Source organism: Parambassis ranga, chromosome 13 (genome assembly GCF_900634625.1).
Source record: "Parambassis ranga chromosome 13, fParRan2.1, whole genome shotgun sequence".
Classification (NCBI taxonomy): Eukaryota; Metazoa; Chordata; class Actinopteri; family Ambassidae; genus Parambassis; species Parambassis ranga.
In genome coordinates, this window is record NC_041033.1 from 8,144,889 (window position 1) to 8,168,587 (window position 23,699).

At 42.3% G+C, this 23,699-nt stretch overlaps 1 protein-coding gene across 1 annotated transcript; it reads right to left on the reverse strand.

Annotated features, from left to right (window-relative positions):
• Positions 1–823: 823 nt before the first annotated feature.
• On the reverse strand, positions 824–21,770 carry sphkap (SPHK1 interactor, AKAP domain containing). Its single transcript, XM_028420019.1, has 11 exons — positions 21,618–21,770; positions 20,488–20,598; positions 10,999–11,058; positions 10,450–10,590; positions 9,286–9,565; positions 5,084–8,414; positions 3,749–3,910; positions 2,861–2,944; positions 2,447–2,490; positions 1,776–1,978; positions 824–1,701 (listed from the first exon to the last, which is right to left on the reverse strand). Exons 1-11 carry the CDS (start codon positions 21,768–21,770, stop codon positions 1,546–1,548), a joined length of 4,725 nt encoding a protein of 1,574 aa, XP_028275820.1. The 3' UTR covers positions 824–1,545.
• Positions 21,771–23,699: the final 1,929 nt, after the last annotated feature.

The window sequence follows — 23,699 nt, forward strand, 5'->3', positions numbered from 1 at the left end:
TTTTTTTAAATATTTTTTCTGTCTTTAAATACAAAATTGGATGCTAACGATAGTTAAAACCTGACCTACAAAAGGGAAAAATCTTAAATTATTGCATAAACAAAACAAAACTACCAAATAATAATGTGTTACCTAGTGTACACACCCTAATGGATACTTGCCAAAGATTTATCTTGAAATAAATATTAGGAATATATATATATATTTATAAATATTTGGTTGCGCCACCTGACATTTCTTGCTTGTGACGTTGAAAAAAACTGTTAAAATATGAGTTAAAACAGATAGAAATGTTATTTAATAAATGAGATTTGTTTAAACACATTATTCTGGACTCAAAAATATGCATTACGTTATTTAAAAAAATACTTTTTAAAAATAGCCTTTTAGAAGCTTGATTTGTCAATGACCCAATATCAGCACAAGTACAGATGTGTAGGTACACATCTGTACTTGTGCTGTACTTGAGCAGTATTTTCTGAAGTAATTCACTCAGAAGCTGTTATTAAGCTGTGATAATCTGCCCCAAAGACTCACTGCGCCTGTGACAGTCACAGCGTAATACTAACACGGATACACGTTCGACTGAACAGTCTGCCTGTATTTCACATCACAGAAATTTATTGATGTCAAAAGATAAATACATTCAGTTCTACTGTGACAGAGTTTACAGCTGAATTGTGTGCTTTTTTTCCAATGCTGATGTAACACTAGATTACAACTAAGTAGAGAAATAAACAGACCAAATCCACATACAAATTCAACATTACAAACCTCACTCTGTCGTTCGGACATAGTAAAAGCTAAAGAGAGCAGTCCCAAATCTACAATATATACAGTACAGCTATCCAAAATAATCAGTTCTCAAGTACCATGGACAAAACATACTCAGAACTGAATTTCAAAGTCACAACAGAGGTGGAATGATGGCCAACGAACACAACAGAGACATGGAGGCTTCTCTTACATGAAGCAAATGCAAACTTCTCAGTGGCTATCAGAAGAATGTGACAGAGCTTTGTCTGGGCTTACACGCCAACAGCCTCTTCTACAAAGGGGTCTTAATACAAAAGGTTTGTGCATGATGTTGACATGTTGAATTTAATTGGATGTAACTGATGTGATATGAATCTAATGTTTGTTCATTTGGAATAAATAAATATCTGGTTGTGATAACCTGTAAATATATATATTTATATATATAATCTGAAGCAGTTAAAACCTGCTGACTATAATCACTTGAGGGTTAGTTCATTCCTATCAGGAACCAACCCATATGCCTGCAGTATGCTCTGCATGTATCTCACCAGAGAAAAGAGAAGTATGCTGTTCTTAAAGGGAGATTGGTCCATTCATAGCTGCAAGAAGAAAAAATTAATAAAAACACAACCTTTGTGGACAAGTTGAATGATATGGATTCCTCAAGTATGCTGACAGCTTTCAGGTTGCAGTAGGAGACACTTGGTGTGATGAGACAGGAAACAGAGATGTGTTACAGTGTGAAGAAATGTGTGGGTGTGATGTGTTGAAGAGAGCTATTCCACCCTAAAAATTCTCCAACAACCAATCAAACAGGCTGGACTGGAGAGACCGGCCCGCCTCCTCCTCCTTTTCATGCTGTGTACAGAACTGTACCACAGCGCTAAACAAGTCTGCAATCCGCCACGCCTTCTGAGACATCAGGTGGACCACCCTCTGGAACTGAGAGAATCCAACAATAAATCTAAGAGTAACAGTACATGCAGGTTTAAAAAAAATGCTCATACTGTGCCCACCTTTGCAACCCTTTTCTCTTTGGACTTCCTGAAGTACAGAGCAGGAAGTCCAAGCTCAGACGCAGCGATCCACTGCAGGGCCACTGTGAGCTCTGAGTCCACGCACTCCGGCTCCAGGTCGCAGTTCACCACCAGCAGCTCCCTGAGGTTGCTGCTGCTGCTGATGCTGCTGCTGCCTCCTGCCGCCCTCACTGAGCTGCTCTCTAAAAGACACAAGGTACACACTGAAGTGGGGATCACATCACACCCCATATTTAACTGTCCTCAACATCAAAACACTGCAGCACTGCACAGATCAGAAATTCTGTTCTAAACTTGCTGTGGGATCAAAAGCCAGTGTGCAAAGCCTTGGCATGCAGTCACACAGCATGTTCTGCTTCATACAATAATAATGTTCTGGGCTCAGTTTCGCTTTGGGATAATCTCAGTTGTAGTGTAAGCCATTAAACAAAGATGAACTTTATGTTGAGACACTTTTGGAACTGTGGACCCTTTTGAATTATTTATCACCATCCTGCATACAGAAAAGAGAATCACGTTCATTGAATTAAGGATTTAATCACAGAGAACAGCACACTGTGTGCCTGATTAAGTCACTCAGGGGCCCATGGTGAGAAGTATGATGTTCAAATGAAGAAGCAAGGACATGAGAATCCACGACAAGGACTTACCAAAGGCATTCTCCTTGGTTCCTGTCAGGTGGCCTTTCTCCTCACTGCAAAGAAAGAATACAATTGTTGTGGTGGTTTATTCACTTTCTTCTGTCTATCACTAAAGCTGGTTGACACACTAGCACATTTCATCTAATTTGCAGAAAGAAAGCATTTTTCTGATAAGTAATCCACCTTTATAATTATGTAAGGAGGAGACAGAATGTAGCAGACAGGACAGGTCTGTGTCTTTTTCATGCAACATAATTATCTGTGCTAGAATGACACGAGATCTGCCAACCCAGCAGGGCGAGGAAAGAAAAAGCAGTATGCTATCTGCTCATTTTCTGCTATATTAAAAAACATCATCACAGACATGAGAGTGACACATTAATGAGAAATATTTCAGCGGCAGGCAGCGACAGTGAAATATACCTGATTACTGTGCTCTGAGTGGGCACATCAGAAAAAGCATCCAGGTCTGTCAGGCCTAGGCTGGATGTGCTGCTGGTCCCGTTCCTGTAAACCAATAACGTAACAAGTGATAGTGTCATTTGTATGTTGTCTAAAGACATTCAACATGATCGCTGAGTTGTGAAGAGGACAATAACCAAGCGCAGCGATGCAGGTCATGTTGTTCGTTAGTTGGTGATTAGCATATAAATAGCATAGCTGCAGCAGGAACTGGACGCTCAAGCTGGAAGAGCTGTTTTTTTTTTTTTTACTGGCAGTGTGCCTGCCTGAATATATGGATGAGGAGCTCTGGAGGAAGTTTAGGTGGGTAGGGTGAAAAGGCAAGGCAGGCAGCCATGCCCTTGTGTCACAACATGGAGTAGGGATGAGGTGGAGTTTATATAAGCAGGTAGGTGGAGAGGTCGCAAGTGTTATGGTGGTGCAGACAACTACTTACGCTGGTTTGGTTGCCACACAGTTAACCTGTCACCATCATTAATGCATGCAGACTAAAATACTTTTGCCCATTATTGTGGCAGGTGTCATATTTTAGGACATCTTAGGTTACCTACTTAGTTAGATAAACAAATGAGAACTGATGAAGCAGAGAATGGTGCAGTGAATGTTCTGAACTAGCCTTCTGCGATATCACAGCCCTTTACCACTGCAACAGGATTGAGCCATGTATGGCTTTTTGGTGCGAGCTCTCTGCCATACACTGCTTTAGCTGCTGTGGATATTGCAGTAGCAGGGAGTAAATTGGCATTGGCACAAGAGAACACAAGTGTCAGCAGCAATGGGCCAATGAGAGTGGGGTGAGGGTGGGAGCAGCAGCGTTTGGAGCAGCATCAAGGAGCAACGGTTACTGACCCCTCGCTCAGCTGGATAAAACTACTGGTCTCCTCGTGGGGGTCATCTTCGGGGGTTATATGAGACCAGCTCCCCATGCTCTCCTCACTGCTAGCACTCATAGAACGCTTGTCCCTCTTCACTACTGCAGCCACCGCCACAGCTGGCCTGTCCCTCTCACTGCTGGGGGAGAGCAAACCGCAAGATGGTGGGAGTGACCATCAACTGGTGGTGCACAGTGTTGCAGTGTTACAATTTAATGTTAACTTTGGCCATTAAATTGCATTTTAATAAAAGCGGCATTAGAACAATTTCTGCTCAACAGTAACATCTTGGAAATACAAGCCTTTGGAATTAAAAAAATGCAGAAAGCTAATTCATTTCAATATCTTTAATGCCTCAGCAAACTGCATTTCCCAAGGGTGCTGCTAGATTTTCACAGGTTTTCAGGAAACTGATTAAATTAAGTCATAATCAAATGATGGAGGGTTGCCATCCTTGACAATTCTAGGGGGAAATCAGGTTTCATTGATTAGGTGAGTGATTGAGTTCCACTCTATACAAGGGACAAACAGATGCACTCCACTTGTTTCTGGATTACTGGAGTATTGTCAAGTGAATAGAAGCATGTCTCGTGCCCCTCCCTTCCTCCCATTCACTGTTTAACATGGCTAATTGTGAGGGTGCATTGTACCAATTATGCATTTTCAGAAGACACGTTGGATTCTATAGTGAGACACACTCTTCACTACCCCAGAGAATCTATGAAACTTGCTTTACCGTCCTCCTTTCCACTGCCTTAATGTGAATCTTGCTCCTAAAATGTCAGTCTGATTAGAATAAGACATGATGTTTGACAATGCAGCACCGATATTCTTTGTTTTATTTCTATCAGTGTTATCTAAGTACCTCTGAGTGTCTAGTGGTTTTAGCCAAGTGTGAGTGCAACTGATTAAAAGGAGTTCAACAGCCCCTTGGAGGATAAAAGATGAAGCCACTAAAAGCTTCCTGCACACACAGTACATCACCCAGTCAGTGTGAGTCACAGCCGAGCCAAAGGTTTTTCAAACCTCACACACTGATAAAACAGATTAGTCTTCCTAGTAAATAGATCCGGTGTGCCTGCCACACTTTGATTAAGCTCTAAGAATAGCTTCAGTACGCTGTAAACCTGGATTTTATTTTGTTCACTGCTGATTCCTACAACTTTAATGTTTATTTTAAAAATAACTGTTTCTTTATTTGTCTTCTGGGACAGATTGATCTCTGTTTTTCCCATCTTTTCAGACTGTGCTGCTAGGTTAGAAAATGTTTCAGTCTGACTCTCATACAGAAGAACTGTGAGTGATGTAATACCTGCTAATGCTGGCAGTAGTTTTCTCTGTACGCTTGGCTGCTGTCATGTCAGGGGATGTTTCCTGAAGTACTCCTCCTGTCCTTTCAGTGTTTAAAGGAGTCTCTTCATCCCTCTGATCTCCCTCAATGTGGATGAGTGGCACATCTCTGGGGCCCCTCATGCAGAGTGTGCTGCTGTCACTCAACCCAGACCCCACTCCAGTGCCAGCTTGCTCCTGGCTGGACCTACTGCGGCTACAACTAAGATGAGACTGCTTGAACCCCCTCCTTCTTTCACCAACAGGCACATGCCGCTGTGAATGGGACCCAGGTGGATTTACCTCTTGCTGTCCCCCTAGTGCTGACTTGCCAATATCTACAATATCAGCTGCCAGGCGATTGGCAAATTGCTGCACATGAGGCTGGTAGTCTCCTGCAGCCTCCAGCTCAATACTGTCCTCTGGATCAGCTATGATCTTGTTCTTTCTCATCAAGGATTCAATGGAGCTCGACCAGGTCTCATGAATCAACATATCTGTAATCTGGTCAGTCTTAACTCTTTGATAGAGGCAGGAGTCTGACTTGCATAGTCCTGTAGCTGACACTGAGTTGGTGGGATAGATATTCAGAGTGTCTCCATGCACGTTACGGGCAAACCCGTCAAAAGAGTTGGCTTTGATGGGCGAGTTGACAGTCAGCCGTGAGTCTGAGGAGCGCCGGTCTGGGACAGAGGACTGTCGTATACAGAAAGGTGTTCTAGGTGAAGGAGGAAATAGGCTGTTGCTCCACTCTTTAGTCTTGGCGAGGCCATATTCTTTGTTTTCCTTATCCATGTCCCGAAGCATAAACCTATAGAACTCCTCTGTGATGCTCTCTGTGCTGGACTGTTTAGACAGGCAGGATGAGGCCCTGACATTAAGATGACCATTTTTTTTTGATGCAGCCTGTTGAACAGCCGCAGCCAGGATGCTACTGGCATTCTTCCCTGCGTAGTAGTCCAGCAGAAGGTCAAACCCTCTGCCTTCAGTCTCCATCTGGTTTACCATGAACCGTGAGAACTCATCTGTGATGCTCTCACAGCTGGACTGCTTAGAGATTGAACTACCACGACTCAGATTCTGACCTAACCGGCTGCCAGGGCCCAGGGTGTTTGGTGTGCCTGAAGGGTCTGCGTCTTCTTCTGGAATGCTCTCGTAGCTAGCTGCCTTTCCGCGGCTCCACCTCTCACACTGCAGCCTGCTGCGCTGCTGGCCTGTTTTGGAGGTATCCACCACATTCAATTCAGGGCAGTTCATGATCCTGGCTGTGACTTCAGAGGCAAAGAGGGCAAATGGGTCCTGTGGTTCGTCTAGGTTTACAGATTCATCCACCACCCGGTTGACCAGCCGCTCCATTAACTCTGGTTGCTCTTCTGTTTTCCTCTTAATCTCACTGAGGCGTGGTGCCCGATGCTTTCTGGAGCCTGAATTACAGCTCTGACCCTCTTTCCTCCTGAGCACTGACCGACAAGCAGGGATCAAATACGCTTCAGGCCCTTCGGAAGATGCCCCTTTTAGGGCACAGAACCAGGGCTGTTTTCCAGTGGAGTTCTCCAGACAGATGGCTGCTAATTCTGTGGCCATAGAGACCACTGTAGCAGCCAAATCATCGGCGTAGCAAGTAATAGGCGTCCTGGACTCAGAGTCCATCCTCAGAGAAAGCAGAGAACTGCAGGAGTTGAGTGAGGACTGGGGTGTGAGGGAGGCCTGTCTGCTGTCACTGCCTGTCACTAGGCGACCTCTCCTCTCTGTGCTGTGAACTGGAATTTCACTTAAAGGTTCTCTGATGGCACCATTGCCCGACAGAGTCTGTTGCTGGTCAGACAAGTCTTTGGGTGGCTTGTACTGACTTTGTCTGCCTAATGATAGCTGTTGTTCTTTGCTGTGTGCTGTAAAGGAGGATGCAGGGAGATCACTTTCCTTAAGCCCAGGAACTATGGTGAACTTATCCGTGCAGTGTAGCATGCCGCTTTGGTTGTCAGTGTGGCCAGCTGAGCACTGTAACTGATTTAATGGATCTTTGCTTTTCTTTGCAGTAGCAGGCTCATTGACATCATGATCTTGTGTTTCACATGTGCCTTGCTCACATGTAGAGATGTGGCTGATTTTTTTCTGTGTCAGGCAGAGAATATCAAACAGCAAATTGTTTACACTGTCCTGCAGAAACACCTGAAGGCTTGGTGCCTCTTTTCCAGCACCCTCCAGTTCCTTTTTCTTTTTTGCTTTCTCTAACGCATGCTTGAATAGGCTATCTGCTACCTCATTTATTAAGTCATCCACCTCTCTTTCATCCATGCAACATTTTTTTGGACAAGTAATGCCATCAACTATCTTGTTATGTGTGGTCTCCAGGAGGTGGGCTACACTCCTGTAGCCTTGTGGTTGAGTCAGCACCTCAGCTGCTTCCCTGTGCAGGACTTCAGCAATGTTGGCACGAAATGCTTCAACACTGGTTCCCTCTGCCACACTGCAGTGCAGTGTGAAGGCTGCAGAAGCCTCTGCTGCAGACATAAGACCTTGCGATGCCGTGTAGCCTTCGGTGGAATCTGCATCAGAATCACCACCCTCTCCTGAATCCTCTGTTAGCTCCACAGCTGCTACTGCACCAGCTACCTGAGCCATGCCGCACATAGCTGAGGAAAAAGAGTAGTCACCTCTCTCCTCTATTTCTTGCAGCTCCTCCTCTGTGTCCTCTTCTGAAGCAGATTCCATGGCGAGCTGCTCTGTGAGTTGCGGAGTAGTGATGGTGCCAATAACATTGGCAGCGCAGGCCAAAGCCATTTCAACATGTTTGGATGTATGTCCTCCACTGTGGTGGGGAACGTGAGCTTGTGTCTTATTTTGTGGCATTTCTCTGGCTTTGGCAACAATATTGTGGTCAGGCACATGAGACACCTGTGTCTCTGGCCATTCTGCAGCCCCATCAGAACTGTCTGGGCTCTGAACTATGACGATTTTAGGGAGTTCAAAAGAGCAGGTGCGCTGTTGCGAAGGCTCTTTGGTCTTTGAAGGTCTGTTGGCGTTAGAAGGACGGCTAGCAAGGGACACACTGACAGCTGCCTCAGACATAAAGGAGGTTTCATCTTGCGAGAGACGTATGAAGGCATCTTGAAGCACTGACTCAGCCAGATTGGTGGCGTAGTGACCAGCTGATTCCTTAGTGTGGGGACTTGCTCGTTGATGCCCTTCATTTTTGACCTCAGCGTCCTCTCTGCTCTTGTGATGGACCAGCTGTCCCCTGGTACATGCAAGTCTGAGACAGTGTTTTTGTGCAACCTCTACCAAGCTCTCTCCCGGGTCACCACTCTCTGACTCTGTGAAGAGACAGGGAAAAACAAGGAAAGACAGGGAATGAAAAATGTCAACACTGATTACAAAGCAGCTCCATCAGTTCCCAAAATGTCACAGCTGAAGTGGAACATTGGGTGGAACACTGGATTGGATTTGTACCATTCAATTTCCCTCTCTGAGAATTATGTCCACCTAAAACATTTTATATTTATTACTGGGGTAACACAGAGGAAATAAATATACATCTCTCTCTTGTGGTATATCTTCTTTAAGATCTCTCAGTGCTATTTATTTTTATTTTTCAATGCACTGTACTGTAAAATTCAAAGGGATTCAGCTGCATTGACACAGTTTATATAGAAGTCCAGCACTTGAGCATTACCACAATATAGAGCTGACTGTGTCGAGCTATTTCTGAGAACAGATTTTCTGTTGAAAGGACAGTAGGCTGACTCAAGCTGTTTAATGTAAATGTGTCACATGACTGCAAGGCATAGTGTCATGTTTACATGAGCAGATGTAGGATGAATATTATTTTTTTTTTTATCCCATGTTGTACACTGGGTCACAAGAAGGACAGATTAAATCCACCTTCATCTGCGTTAACATATTCGCACTGCACTGAAAGACATCCAGATAAGAAATATTACATTTTTTAAACTTGTAACTGAATCTTAATTTGTATCAAAAAACATGATGACGATAGACAATTCTGTGACACAGCTGTCATTTTTTTTTCATCCAGGCAGAGAAAGCTGTCAACATATTCAACAATACAGATTGTCAAAATACATACAAAGCCAGTTTGGATCTAATGAAAAGATTGGGCCATTAGTCTGATTTATTCTGCAGAGAGAGAGAGACCCAAAGGAAAAAAAGAATTACATGGCTCACCATTTCTGAATCCATCATCCTCACTGTCATCTCCAAAGTGTTCCGACGCAGTCAGGAAGTCTTCCTCTATGGATGAGATGGAACGATTGGTGTCATCATCAACTCGTTGCCCAGGTCCTCGCCCCTGCTGGAACTGTCGCTCTTTTCCCCACTGCAGACCAATCAGGAACTTGTTGATCTCATAGATGATGTTGCCAGGTGATGCAGAGAGCCTCTTTCCTGAACACTGAACCAGGCACACACCTGTACTTCTCTGCTGCTGCTGCTGCTGCAGCCCGCCCTGAATAGAATAAGTACACATACCTGTTATGCACACACACAAATGCATATACATCACACAAAGCTACACACCAAGCATTCATAAACACAAATTATTATCATCATCATCATATTATAAACATCTTGAAGCTCATGCAGCACTCATGCAGCTTTGTCTTCCTTTTATTTAAGGCTATTAACTCTGCTCATGCAAGTTTAATTGTCAGCACAGGCTCCTCCGGCTGTGTATTGATTGGAACTGGAGTTTTATACAGTGATGTATTTGGTAAGGCTCAAAAAATGGTTCAAATCTAAGAAGTGTATTAGACATTTGTGCGCCTGTATATTTTATGTCTGTGTATACACATATTAAACTGTCAAATATTTCTCATTAAGTCATTCATTGTTCTGTACCTGCAGGTGTGTTTCACTGACACACATCTGTCCGACATCTGGTGATGATGAGTTGAAAGTGAAAGAATGGTTGTGTGCATACATGAATAAAAATGTGCTTAAGCTGCGTATATATTTATATAGAATATAAGCAGCTTTTATACTTTCTGTTTGTTTGGCATTCAGTCTTCCACCCACTTTGTTATTGTCCAAGTTTTCAGGAAAGAATCATCAGCTATTTAAAGCACAGAATGGCAGGCCAGCCTTATTTTACACATAAAAGTCGGGTGTCTGCTGTTTACCTGGTAAAAATGAGGAGAAGCTTTTACAGAAGCAAACTGGGGAGAATCGCTCCATAAAATAAATGCACTTTATGTGGATTCTTCCAAACACAAAAGGTTTGATTCCAATCGCACAAAAGCCACGGACAATAGAACAGCTCGCGTTCCCTGCCTCACACTCCAGGCCAGTTAATTCAAAGGCTGAAAATACTAAAGATCAATGCAGACTCACCTGAGGGGGGTAGTGTGGGTGTGTTTGGCAAGTGTCTGAAGCTTCTAGGCCACCGAGCAGTAGGATCTCATTTTCTTTCGGCTGGTGGACAGTCAGTAATTCAACAAGCTTTGGCAGGTCTGGAGACACTGATGCCAATTTCTGCAAGATACACGCCGAGCACAAAGACAATGCTAAATGATTTAAAAGAAATAAGCTATTCTGAGTTCAAAACTGAACATAATGTGTTCCTCTGTGGTTCCAAGGCAGAGACACATAATTATGAAATCTTTCCTGTGAAAGTCTTGAACCATGTGGAGTGATTATTGATCGCCCACCACTGTCACCACCAGCTGCAAAAGACTGCAAAATCTGCATATTAGCTAAACAAATCAGCCCTCTAGTTCTGGGTAATGATCTTGAATCCATGGCAACCGAGCCAATGTGTATACATGAAATACAATGAACGGAGTTCCTGGGAGATGAAAAGTGGGCAGGAAAGAAAAGAGCAACAAGCAGGGGGGAGTTAAGGGGGCGAGGGAATGAGTGTGGATGAGGAAATCTGCTCACCTTGATGCTCTTGTCATCACGGCAGTCTGTTTTCTGAGGGTCCAGATTTACAAAACAGATCTGTGGGAGAGAAAAGGGAAGAGACAAGAGAGTTTATAACAACAAAAAAGTAGGAGCAGAGTAAAAAGACACCAGTGACAGTGCTGTAATAGTAAAGGTACTGCATTGTTTTTGTAATAATCCTACAAACTCAACAGAAGCTTGCCTCCCAGTGACTGTATGCATGTGTCTCTCAATGGCAGAGACCCTAATAACGACCTTCTTGTCTCTCAGGGGCTGCGAGCAGCAGGTGTACACCAGAAAAGCTTTTCTTTCACTGTCTTCCACCGTCTCCTTCTCCCCATAGTGCCTGTGTCTCACACGCTAAGCCTGTGGCTGCAGGTTTAATGGTCTGTGATGGAGTCCTCATGTCAGTGCAGGGAGTTTGGGACCATCCAATGGCTGCTGCTAGTTTCTGTGACACACACAACCTCTGATGTAAGCTGGCATAGCCAAGTTAGTCCTATGTGGCCAAAATGAATAAAGCACAGCTTCGACTGCTTTTGAGGTGAAGGGAGTGGGGGTGGGGGGTGGATACACAGCTCCCACCTGAGCAGCAGCGCTCGTCTTGTGTGTGTGTGCACGGTTCTGTGAAGTGCTTTGGGGAAAACAAGGTATTTGCATTTCAGCAGTCATGAACACATACATTTCTATATATGTCTAAATGCTGGCATGCTTGTCTTCACTAATCAAACGTAGTCACATCGTGAGTCGGTGAGGCAGACTCTCTGAAATCACACACAGGTGGGATCCTGCTGCCTGTCTTTACCTCCACCATCTCTATATCCGCTCTACCTGCTGCTGTCTTCCCTTCACTCCTTTCTAGATGTCAAAAAAAATATATATTTAGTTGCGAGTAATCATATCTTGACACGCATCACAGTCATTTTCCGTCAAGAACCCGAGGAGTGCTTGATTCACCTCGCCAGGCTTCTAAACAGCAGTTGTGAGATGCGTGCATTTTCCTTTTTTCTTCATTTATCCACATGGATTAAACAAAATCAAACTCCACAAATAAATGTCATGGTATTGAAACCACTACAGATTTAGCATCAAGGTATATGCATAGTAGAGAAGCAACACACTGCATTAAATAGGTCAATGTAACTGTGAGATTATATTTTAAAGTAAAGCTGTCATTCTGCTTTTCTGTGCACATTTTTCCTTCCATTTTTGCTCCGTTAAAGAAAACACTAAAGTTAACACGAAAGGGACAATAGGAGGGAGTAACAATACTGTCTGCAGAAGTCAGATTGGCTGAAATGTCCTTCAGCTGAAGCGATAATGCAGCACATTTAAATCGATTTCCCTCTCCTTCAAGCTACAATCTGTATCCTCCAGTCAGACAAGAGCATTGTACGGCTGCTACTCACTGAGGAGTACGAACAGGTCGCTCATTTGCTTGTCTAAGGTTCAGATCAGTTTACTGAGTGTGATGAGGACCTTTCTAGTGAGAATAGCTGTTAAATGCCAACAACATCCGCACAGAGGCTGAGATTAATCTACCCCATTTACTGAAAACAAAGACAGTGGCATATTGCTGCCAGCTGACCCCTACTTTGATATAAAAAGGCATTTAAATGATATTTTAGTCCCGCTGCAGAGCGTGTTCTACACCTTTTTCATTGCATTTTAGTCAAGTTGGCACATTCTATTTTTATCTCTACCTCAACATATGAACCTGAGATTTAGCACCCTTGCTCAGGAGCACCTCAGCAGCATGTGCTTTGCTGATAAAGCAACAGCAGCAACAGCAGCAACAGCAACAACCACTTTCCCCTGCCTGCAGGTGCCAACGCATCGTCCACTCATAACACAAAGGCAAGATGAAGTAAGTGATACACGAATTTGACCTTGAGAGGGGTGGAAGCAATTTAACCCCATCAGACGGTAAGTGCCGAGAGGCAGTTGTTCTAAATTTGGGGAAGCAAAGAGCCATCTAGTCATCTGATGGTGACACAAGCCTGGGGACATGCTCTGATTCTATCAGATTTGCACACACACACTGGCACCAGCTTGTCTCTGAAGGAGTGACCACGTAAACATCAGCTGGGCAAGATACAAAGGAATGCAAATACAGAGAGGGACGAGGGTGATGACAGCAGGAGTCAGATGTGATAAATTAATGCCATGGAGGAGTAGTGACACACTCAATGAGTTGATCATTGCTCCAGATGGAGTAATAGCCAGTCAGGAGGCTATGAGGAATCCTGTTGGCAATATCACTGATGATTTGTTTTCTATTTTTCTGTTTAGCTAAATAACATTAATATGGCTACCAATAACTTGTGTAAACTGGTCACTAAAACCACAATTTTGAATTTGCATTTTGCAAATGTGTCAATTTTCATCTGCTAAGTGCTCCTATGATAGCAAAGAGAGACTCAAACCCACTCTATTTGATTGACAGAGAAAGAAAGGAAGCAAGGGGATGGTGTTTTCTCTGTTTTTGGCAACATCACAACATACACTGACATCCATCAAACCAACGATCCTCACTTTTTTTTTTCTTCAGTGGTACAAGATCATAAAACTTCAAATTTTACTACTCATCTTAAACACAGACTGTTAGAACAGTAACCTGTGCATACACACTCAGATCCCCTTCTGCCAAAACCCTGGCTGCGGCACATCTCTCAGTGTCTCTCCGCGTTTTTGCGCTTCACTAGGTGCTCAACCCATGCAAATGTACAGCTGTGCTCAGCGCTGGCTCAGACCGGCGAAGTGAAACTCAGGGTGACTCTGACCACCTGTGCTGAGACCAGACTGAACCGAAATGACTCTACTGAGGAAAACCTGGAAGCTTTGAAGGCTACAGAGAGCAAGAAGAGAAACAACACGTGTTTCAGCATTAGCAAAATTGATTGAATCAATGCTTCTGCAAAGTAATAAAGTCAATTTTAAGCTTATTAAGGCCTGTTTTCTATTTAAATTAAAGAAAAAATGCAACTAACAAATAGTTAATACTTAGTCGACCACAGATCTGTCTGTATAGCCTGTGTGTTTATGTGTGATCCCCTAATAACAAATTTAAGCTTTTTATACAACAAATAGAGCTGAGTGACACTGACATATTGATTTGTTGTCACCTTATGAACCTGGTAGGATTAGGAAACATAATTTTCGACAAAACAAAACTGCACAAAGCAGTAGGTATGCGTAGATACAGCCCATGTATGTCATCCAGTTACTCTTCAAAATCAGTATTAATGATTTAATAACCTCAAATGTATTTTAAGGCTCCAGTACAGTTTTAGAAAAATATGTCACTTCTGTGTTCAGTTGGGCTTAATCCACAGTCCCCACAACTTCAGCTACAGTGTGTTATTATTAGAGGTACAGTGTGTCTGTCATACACACACACACACACTCACTTTGCACAAGGGTTCAATTGTCCCAACTTATTTATGCATAAAATCCTATCTGTCCTGTCAGGCAGGCAGAGTTCTTTCTTCCTACTAACACACAGCTTATGCAGATACATCGCCATGGTTCCAGTAAGACATTATATGCACAGATGTGGTCAATATAAGGAATATTAAGTCTCCTTTCGTCCATTAAAGCTTCATTCCTTTTAGCAGCCCCCCTCTCTGCTCACTACTCTGATCCTCCCACACACAGCTGCTGCTCTTGGTCCTTCTGTCTCCTTTTCTTTAATGGTTGCTCTTTATGTTATACTGAATATTTAGTCTTTTTATCTTTGCTTTTATTAGGTTGATTTCTTCAATTAGAGCAATAACATAAATGTATCTAAAACAGGAAAGTTATATTTGCGGTACTGATGACAGAGCTGTAGGTTGCTGACATTTTTTACCTCTTTACCTGCTATGGTCTTGTGCCGCTGTCCTAAAATAACATGTCTGTGCTCCCTAAAAAACAAGTTCATTCTCACTCTGAGGTCAGGAAACTAAACATAGCTCCTTATGTTGTAACATGTTTTGACTTATCTCAACAGCTGGCAGAGTTAATTGTGATTTATTTTAAGTTTAAGTTAATTCAAATGAAGTTTGGCTCAGTGACTCTGCCATATTCATTTTAGAGATTCAACCCACAAGCTACATTGTTGCTGGAGCAGAGAGCAGACAGGCATGCTAATCGCACAGACTGGTGACTACACACAGCCTTATTTTGTGTTCATGCGTTTACGTACGTGCTGATAGAATGCACAACATCAGCTGTCCTCGCAGCATAAATGATGAAATTATACACGCTGCGCATTCAGGTCGTCCAGGCACTTTACACTCTGACTGGGCTGCTTCCTATTTATTTGGTATTTTCTTTAAGAACTTTACTTCTGAAAGGAAAAGGGAAAAAAGTAGGACGTACTGTGAGCACTTCACCAACAGCTGTGCTGTCTACTGTTGAATCAAGCACACAGACTCATACAATTATTGTTTGGCTGAGAGCTGCTCAGCTTGAAGCCGCAGGCTAAAGAGAACACTAAGAAGTACATGCTGCTCTTCCCACTGCATGAGCAATATGAAATGTTATGGAAATGTTAAAAGACATATACGCTGTAATATCTCTGTGGAGTTCTTCCATACCCCACCCAGCGTGTGGGTCAGCTAAGGTATACATTCACCAGAGGATCATACATTTCTCAGTACACACGGACAGAAACACGTTTATACAAGGACTATGTGGAAACGGCTACTGGAACAGCTGGCTCTGAACAGGATGTGGGAAGTTTCTGTGTTTTTGAAATGCATAAATTTTAATGTGTTATTTACAGATTTGGAAAAGGTGCTGAGATGTGTTTTCATCACAGTGTTTTAATGCTTTACATTCTGAAGGGAGTGCATAATATAAAAAAACACTCCTTTGCTTGCTGTATAATGTGCACTACAACAGACGTGTTGTGATATGATTCTGTTAATATATATATTTGTATATATACATGTAGTGTGCAGTAGTAAAACCACACAAATGTGAAACTCTCAGTTCATCTTCAGCTCACACAGTGAAACACACACACAGTTAGACCTACAACAAATCAGAGCAAAGAAACGTGTGTCGCAGCCTCATCATAGCAAACCCAAACTTTTTGTCTGAAACATGTGGAACGTTATATTCTGCCAGAATAAAATGAATTAATGATTTGTCTCTAGCTAAGTCTTATATTTATAATATTAACTTTGACAAATTGGGAAACAACCCTGATACCCAGACCATCAGGGGCCTCAAAGACCACAATCTCACTGTGCTGCCATTCCAACACTGCTAGCTGTGTATATACGATATACTGTCTATAAATGTATCTGTTGATTTTAATGTCACATGGTGCATATTATATTATATATATATTATATATATATTATATTATATGTTAAACCAATTAGGAAAGCGGTACCGGTAATCTAAAAGAGATTAGAAGAGGGCCTCTATTTTTCAGAGGAGTTCTCCCTTTAGACCACAGCCTTATACCACAGACTGTATTCATACCAAGACTGCTGTCATAACCTGCTGGTAAAAACTGAAACGTTGTTTAAGTGAGGTTAAGAAGGAAGGAGGCTGTCTCTCTTCCTGCTCTGCTCCTGCTGTAAGTCAGCGCTGCTGCCCTGGCTGATGGCATATTTATTCTGTTCCCCCTCTCTCTAGGCCAAGAAGGGACAGGTCAGGACACAACACACTACCCGAGTGTGAAGTGTTTGAATCCTGTGATAAATGGATCACTCTCCTACAGGCACTACAGTTCAAAGCAGGAAGACAGCTCAATAGGGGGAGAGGAATGGACAGTTTTCAGGAGATGCTCTGCAGGCCTACTTGTACTTCTTCTTACATTTGGTCAGAAAACAGATTTTCTGTAACAAGTACCTGCACAAAATGAGGCATAGTAGCAATATCATGCTCTCTTCTCATCTTTTTGATAAAAATTAAAATTACACACATATAATTTCAAGCAAAATCATTGGTAATGCAAATCCGGTTCACAGAGGTAACGAGAGATTACGCAAATTTAAAACAAATAAATAAATAAAAAAGGATGCTGTCTTCCTCTTCAAAAATGTTCACCCTGTCAAACCACTCAGGGGTGTGATAAAATTCAGTGTGACTATCACAGTAACACGACACTTCTCTGTGACTTCATGCATTTAAACATGAGTGAATGATCAAAGGTGACAACATGATGCAGCCAGAGGTGGGTGATGGAGCGAAAAGCATCAGATCGGAAACTTTAATCTTTTATTTAGCTCACAGTTTTATTGCTCACTATTTTGGACTATTCCTGAATATATAAACATTTTTTTTCCTGTCTCATGAAAATATTTCTTAGAAAACTTGAGCACTCAATTGACTCAGTTGGATCTATTTTTGTTCATCAAATCTAGATAAACTCGCTAACAAACAAAGCATTCTGCTCCTGATCTTTCCATTATGTCCATGCATGTCTTTCTGTAGATTCCTCTCATCCTCTTTGCATCAGTGTTCATCGCACAGCCCAGGCTAGAAAAGACAAATGTATTTCTCTCAGAGTGTCATCAGTTGCGAGCTGCCCGGTGACTGATTGGCTGCGTAACCCGCTGAAAAGCTGAACGGTGAATTGGGAGTCAGAGCAATTTGTCATGTCAAAGTCTGGGAGTGATGCTGCGGGAGCATGGGCCACATCTGTTGGCACTCACTGCAAAGTTCCCTCTGATTCATAGAAAACACACACAGAAAGAAGAAAACAAACAACCACTGTCTAGTTTAAACAAAAACTGAAGATTAAGCTGCTTGGATTTTTACATTTCACATAAAAAATGAAAACTCTACATGTCTGCCTCATGCCAGACTCAGTTAGGAGTTTGAAAAATGACTTCTTCTTCACAGACAAGGATGCCATGAGTGATATCTCATGTCTGTTTCAAGCATGCACTTGTCACAACAAGCACTTCACTTGCCTTCACTAAACTCCGCCTAATGGTCAGTGGGGCATTTCACATAAAGCCTAGATCAGCTGCCAAACTTGCCATACATACACTCCTGAGCTTCCCTGATGAAAGGAGGATGCTTCTGAAAAAAAACCCTAAAAAGATGAAAGTCAGACACAGATGTTTAGGTCTTGTGTTGTGTGGGCTATATCTCGTCTCAGGCTTGCATCTGGGGGTTTCAGGAACATTCAAATCAGTATGCAGCTGCTTACACTTACAAGGTGTCACAGGAGTGTGTAAGAAAGCAGCTCTTTGCTAAATTACTGCTATTCCTGTTACCTTGGTAATGATTACCAAACATCTAAGGTATCTTTTCAACAGAATAAAAAATGTCAAAACACTTTTGTTATGTTACTGGCATTTATTCAAAGTGTACCAGTCAGTATCAAAGGGAATACCAAATTAAAAGTAGCCAAACAAGTGCTTAAGTAAAGATTTTAGGGTGCGAACAAACTGCAGAAGGATTTAATGGCATCGTTTAGATAAGACTAAAGAGTTTGCTTTTCAACCTCCTATTAAAACATTAACTGAGTGAGCTAATAATTGCACCTAATCAGAACCATCATGAAAAACACTCCTCACCCTGTTAAATTAACAAAAGGGACCTGCAGCTATGTAACAAATGTTATATTATGTATACTACTTGCTTATTTTTCACTAACTGCTACAGTCAATGGTGAGAAAAACATTAACATTGCACAAACAGTGCAATCCCTTTACACAAATGTTGGCATCACAACACACAGAAAACAGCTTTTAAGATTTGTACACATATCAAGTTACAGCATCTCCAAGTGTAGGGCATTTCCTCAGGACCGAACTTAATCCATAACTGTGAGGCTGATTCTTCGTTTCTGATTAAACCTAGATTCACCCAATCAATAGATTGAGAACAGTGACAGTGCTGTTCAGAATCCAAAGGTATATATATATATCTATATATCTATAGATATAGATATATAGATAAAATTATTTGTTCCCCTGAGGGCCTGAAATCCAGTCTTATTCTTAGGCTATCCCCACAGTGTGGGTGAATATGTCACTCTAACTGAGAAACCGCTGAGGTTATTAGAGGGAACAGATCATGTACTTCAGCTAGTTTCTTTAATGAGACCCACCTACTGAGGACATCATAAAACTACAGTACTGAGCGATTTTATTCAGATTGTGGGTCCACTGTTAATTCTGTAAAATATCACAGACACACAAGGATCAGATGCCTCTTGTTCCCTTTAGCTTCTGATAATGCAATTTATGCTCAGCATGCATTTAAAAAAAAATGAGTGACTGATCAAAGGAGACACATCAGAATTGGGCCACAACAGCGAGGATTAAGCATGTGTGTCCCTAACACTTAATAGCTTTGTCTTTTATGAAGTCCACACTGTCTAATTCAAACACATACTGTGCTCAGAACACTTACAGTGCATACAATGATTGTGTTGCCTGACTAGTGCTGTCAATTAAAGGTGTAGTTCTCCTAATCCAAGGACAGCCTTGGATTATCAAGAACCAACTCAGACTAATTTATTAAATTAAGTCAGAGGTAGCCAGCTGGCAGATTTCAAGCAGCAAAGATTCAGTAATAATCCATATGCAGAAGTAGAAGGTATAGACCACCGTAACAAATGCTTTTCCTATTACTGAACTGGCAACAATGCTGACGGGAGAACAGAAAATGTCACTTCAGCACAACAGAAAAAATGAATTATGTAAGGTGATCCCTTCTATCAACTATACCATATAAGCAGGATGCTCGCTACAGGTCACTTAATCCAATAAATTCAACATAAGCACAACACCAAACAGATGGCAAAACATTTGTTAAAAAGTGCAATAGGCTTTTCTTTTGGTCTCACTTATCTGTCTCAGCCTTACATACTTTTTACAAGGATAACCTGAGCCAAAAACTCCAAATGAGACATTTATTCTCATGACATACTATACAGTGCTCCACCATTTTAATCGACAAAAATCCCCTACTAAGAAAAAAAAGAAGCCAACAAAACAAAAACAGAACATCCCGTGCCACCCATGCTGGTGGCTCTTTAAACACACTCCAGTAGAGCTCCAGAGTGCCCCTCTGTAGAACACTGTGTGGTTACTCTCACTGGTGATCAGGTATATTTATACCAAACCCTAACTTTATCTTCTTCACTAACACAGTTCTGATCAGACAAAGAACATGGTTCCACTTATGTAATCAAAGTGACTAAATATATTTGTTTTGGTCATTTTGTCAACACGCTGCACAGCAAACATCAGAACAAAAGCTGTCATCTAAATACCAGCAAGAAAGCAGCGACATTTTTTACCTTCATGCCTAAAAGCCTCTCAGCGGAAACAGATTGAAGCAAGTGCAGTTTTTAAATGTCATATCACATCATTTCTGCCTTAGATTTCAAACTGTTTCCGTTCTGTCATTTCAGGTTACAAGCTTGCCTCCTGCAGCTTAAAGACTCCACACTAGAACTGACTTGGTCCAACTTTGTTGCCAAACCGGTGTGTGTGTCTTTCATCATTCGCAGCATTCACTCACCATGGTGCAGCTGCCCTCTGTGTCGTCATCCAGCAGGCCCAGTCTGCACAGAGCTTTCTCATTCTTCAGCCAGTACTCCGACGAGTCCAGCACGCTGTTACTGCACAGCACCTGCGGCACACAGATAAACTCAGCTCAGATGCAGAGCACACACCTTGTGAGTCACCCATTCACTTTCATCGGCTAGTCTCTGTGTTTCCCTTTTCCGAATGACGGGATAAATTGACCTTTCTGCAGGACCTTTATTTCAAGATAAGTGTCCGCAGCACACGATCAATAATCTGTCACCTAACCAGACACCGTGCATTATACATGCGACAGTTATTGTCTCCTCCCTGGATAGATATTTTAATGAAGCCTTTAGGATGAAACCTGCATTCTGGATGGCGGACAAATCAGTCATGTGTCATAGACTATTGATCGCTGATAACCATCATTTAAACTTGATGTGAATCAGAATAATGTGGTTTGATAGTCATACACACACGTTATAAATAAAATCATGATGTCATTTCTCTATGACACATTCTCACTGTGTATTTTTAGTAATAAATGATGGCCCCTGTTGTTTGCACCCTCTGGAATGGGCCATCTGCGCAGGCCTGTGGCCAGGTAAAGGTGACGTAGGCTCAGCTCACTGAGAACGATCATATCAAAGGGCTGCTGGCACAGGTCAGTGGAGCCCAAGGCCCAATTATGAGGAAGATATCTCATATCTCTACAGGACACTCAAGTGGAAGTCAGTTAAGATCATGAGAGGTAGGCTAATTAGGACCATGCGCACACATATATGGTGTATGGTCAGACACACACACAAATACACTTTGAAAGGAAATTCAATCTAGCCTCCACCTCAGCCCACTGATCTGCACTATTTCCACTCCTGTCTCTTTGGCACTAGGAGATGATAAATCTACTGGGCTGACCTGGGGGCCTGGCAGTTCCTCTTATTACACAACCCCTGAGTGTCACTGGCACCCAGGAGGAGGAAATGAAAATTTCTTGCACTGCTGGAAATTGATGAATGGATGGGAGGACAAATATGACTGACAGAGAAAAGAACAACACAGAGGGACACACAGGTAGGTAGATGACTCCTCTGTTACAAAGCAAACTTTTTTTTTCTTTACCTTCTTGCAGGCGCTGATGGACGACGCCACCGTGCTGTCTGTGCTGCCTCCCTCCACCTCCACAGACTCTGAGCCTTCAAACATGGCAGACGACTGGAAGTTACTGCGAGGCGAAAAGGGCACAGAGTTGACTTTGTCAGAGCAGGTTCTCATCAAGCACTCCACACATGCTTTTCTAAAAACTCAGCAAGGACCTCGCTCTGAGTGGAGCAACCCATTGTGGCTGTCACATTTGTTCATAACGCAGAGTGGTGGCACTCTTCCAGCAAATTAACCAGGCAAATAACATATTGTGAAAGAGGAAAATCAGCAGAAATCATACAGCGGAAACCAATTTTCAATCAAGATTTTACGTCTTTGGATTATCTTCCCTGTGCATGGAGACACAGCCAACTGCAGGCTGGACACAAGAGTGAACCACACCACGCCTCCTGAAATTTGACTTTGACTCAAGAGCTGTAACGAAAATATGTCATGTGACCTTCACTGGGTGTATAAGACAGAAATATTCAACATACTGTAGGGATGAGGAAGTCTGTCAGACTAGAACGAGCCTGCAAACATCACTGCAAACTCAAAAAAAAAGAAAAATCCTGGGAAGGCGTCATTATCCTCTGTGCATGCTTTTACTGAGATAAGCCAAATCGAAGCTTATCTGCAATGGCATTAATGAGGATCAATTTGGAAAATGAAGAGGCTGGGGATGCATATTTAAATGGAACAGCTGTTTTTTCCCCTATAATCCACATATTTCAAAGGAAATTAAAAGCATACTGTTTTTTTTTAAAGCACCCAGGGATCACACAACCGTATCTGTTCATGGTTTGTGGTTAATAAACATGCTTGATTTGAATAATTGTGTCACAGGAAAAGTGAGTTTGCTGCTAATGGTCGGTCACAGTGAGGAGGAAAGGGAAAAAAATACGATGTACTGGAGATAAGTGGATATGATGCGCGTTTAATAGTCTGCTGCTATCTGCAAGGCACACATCAAAACACACACACACACACACACACACACACACACAGGGGCAAGGTTGCTGCAGTAAATATGCAGGCAATTATAAAACAAAATGAGCGCAGTGTTAAAAGAGAACTTAACCAAACCTAATAATAATAAAAATAAAAAGCATACTTTCTGTGTGACGTGTCAAAACACTGAGGAGGAGCAGCAGAATTAATTCGTCACGCGCGACCTCCTTTTTAATCTTTGCGCTTATAACGACCTTTCCATCACGACTCGGTGATGATTGACAGGTTGGTGAGCACTGGTGCTCCCGGCGCCCCTGATCCCTAGCAGACATCGACCTGATGTGAGGACACAATTAACCCCTGAAATGTCTGCCTTTTAGACGTTTCACGTCACGAGTGCGCTGTTGTAATTTACTTTGAAAGGATTCTAGGCTTCGGGGCGAGCACCCAGTTCACTGATGCGTAAACAGGCAACTTTCGATGCTCTCCTTCAGATTTCCCTGCTTTAGTGGTCAAATAAAAATCAGTAATACTTACATTTTGTCTAACATTTGCCTACAAATATAGAGGAATAATGCTTAATTTAAAAAAAAGTCTGAAAATGATCATTTCTGTTTTTGGGGGAACGTGACTGCTGTCACAGCCACGCATCTCTGTCATCAGCCCAGGCTCTAACATCTTATTTACTGCGCTGACAGTAGTCTATGCTATGAAAGCGGCTTTACTGCTCCACTGCATGGATTAATGTGCTTTTCCAACACTAAACACAAACTGACGCTCAGCACAGACTAAAATCAATGCAACAAAAAATGATATGGCGCATTGGCACATTTGACTCCAGTTTATTCCTGTGCTTTAGTAAAGCAAATATCCTAAATGGCACAACAAACCAAAGCAGATGCATGTAGAACAGAATACTGTAAGAAACATATTAAAGTTTCAACTGAAAAGTCATCAGAATATCAAACATACAATTTCAGATCCCGCAGAAACTGGACGCTCTTGTTTGGGAATACGCGCCTGTGCTCATCGACATTTGTTTTTAATTCTGGAATAATAACAGTGTCTTACCTCGGCGTTTTCAGAAGGCACTTTGCGCCTGCCATTCTG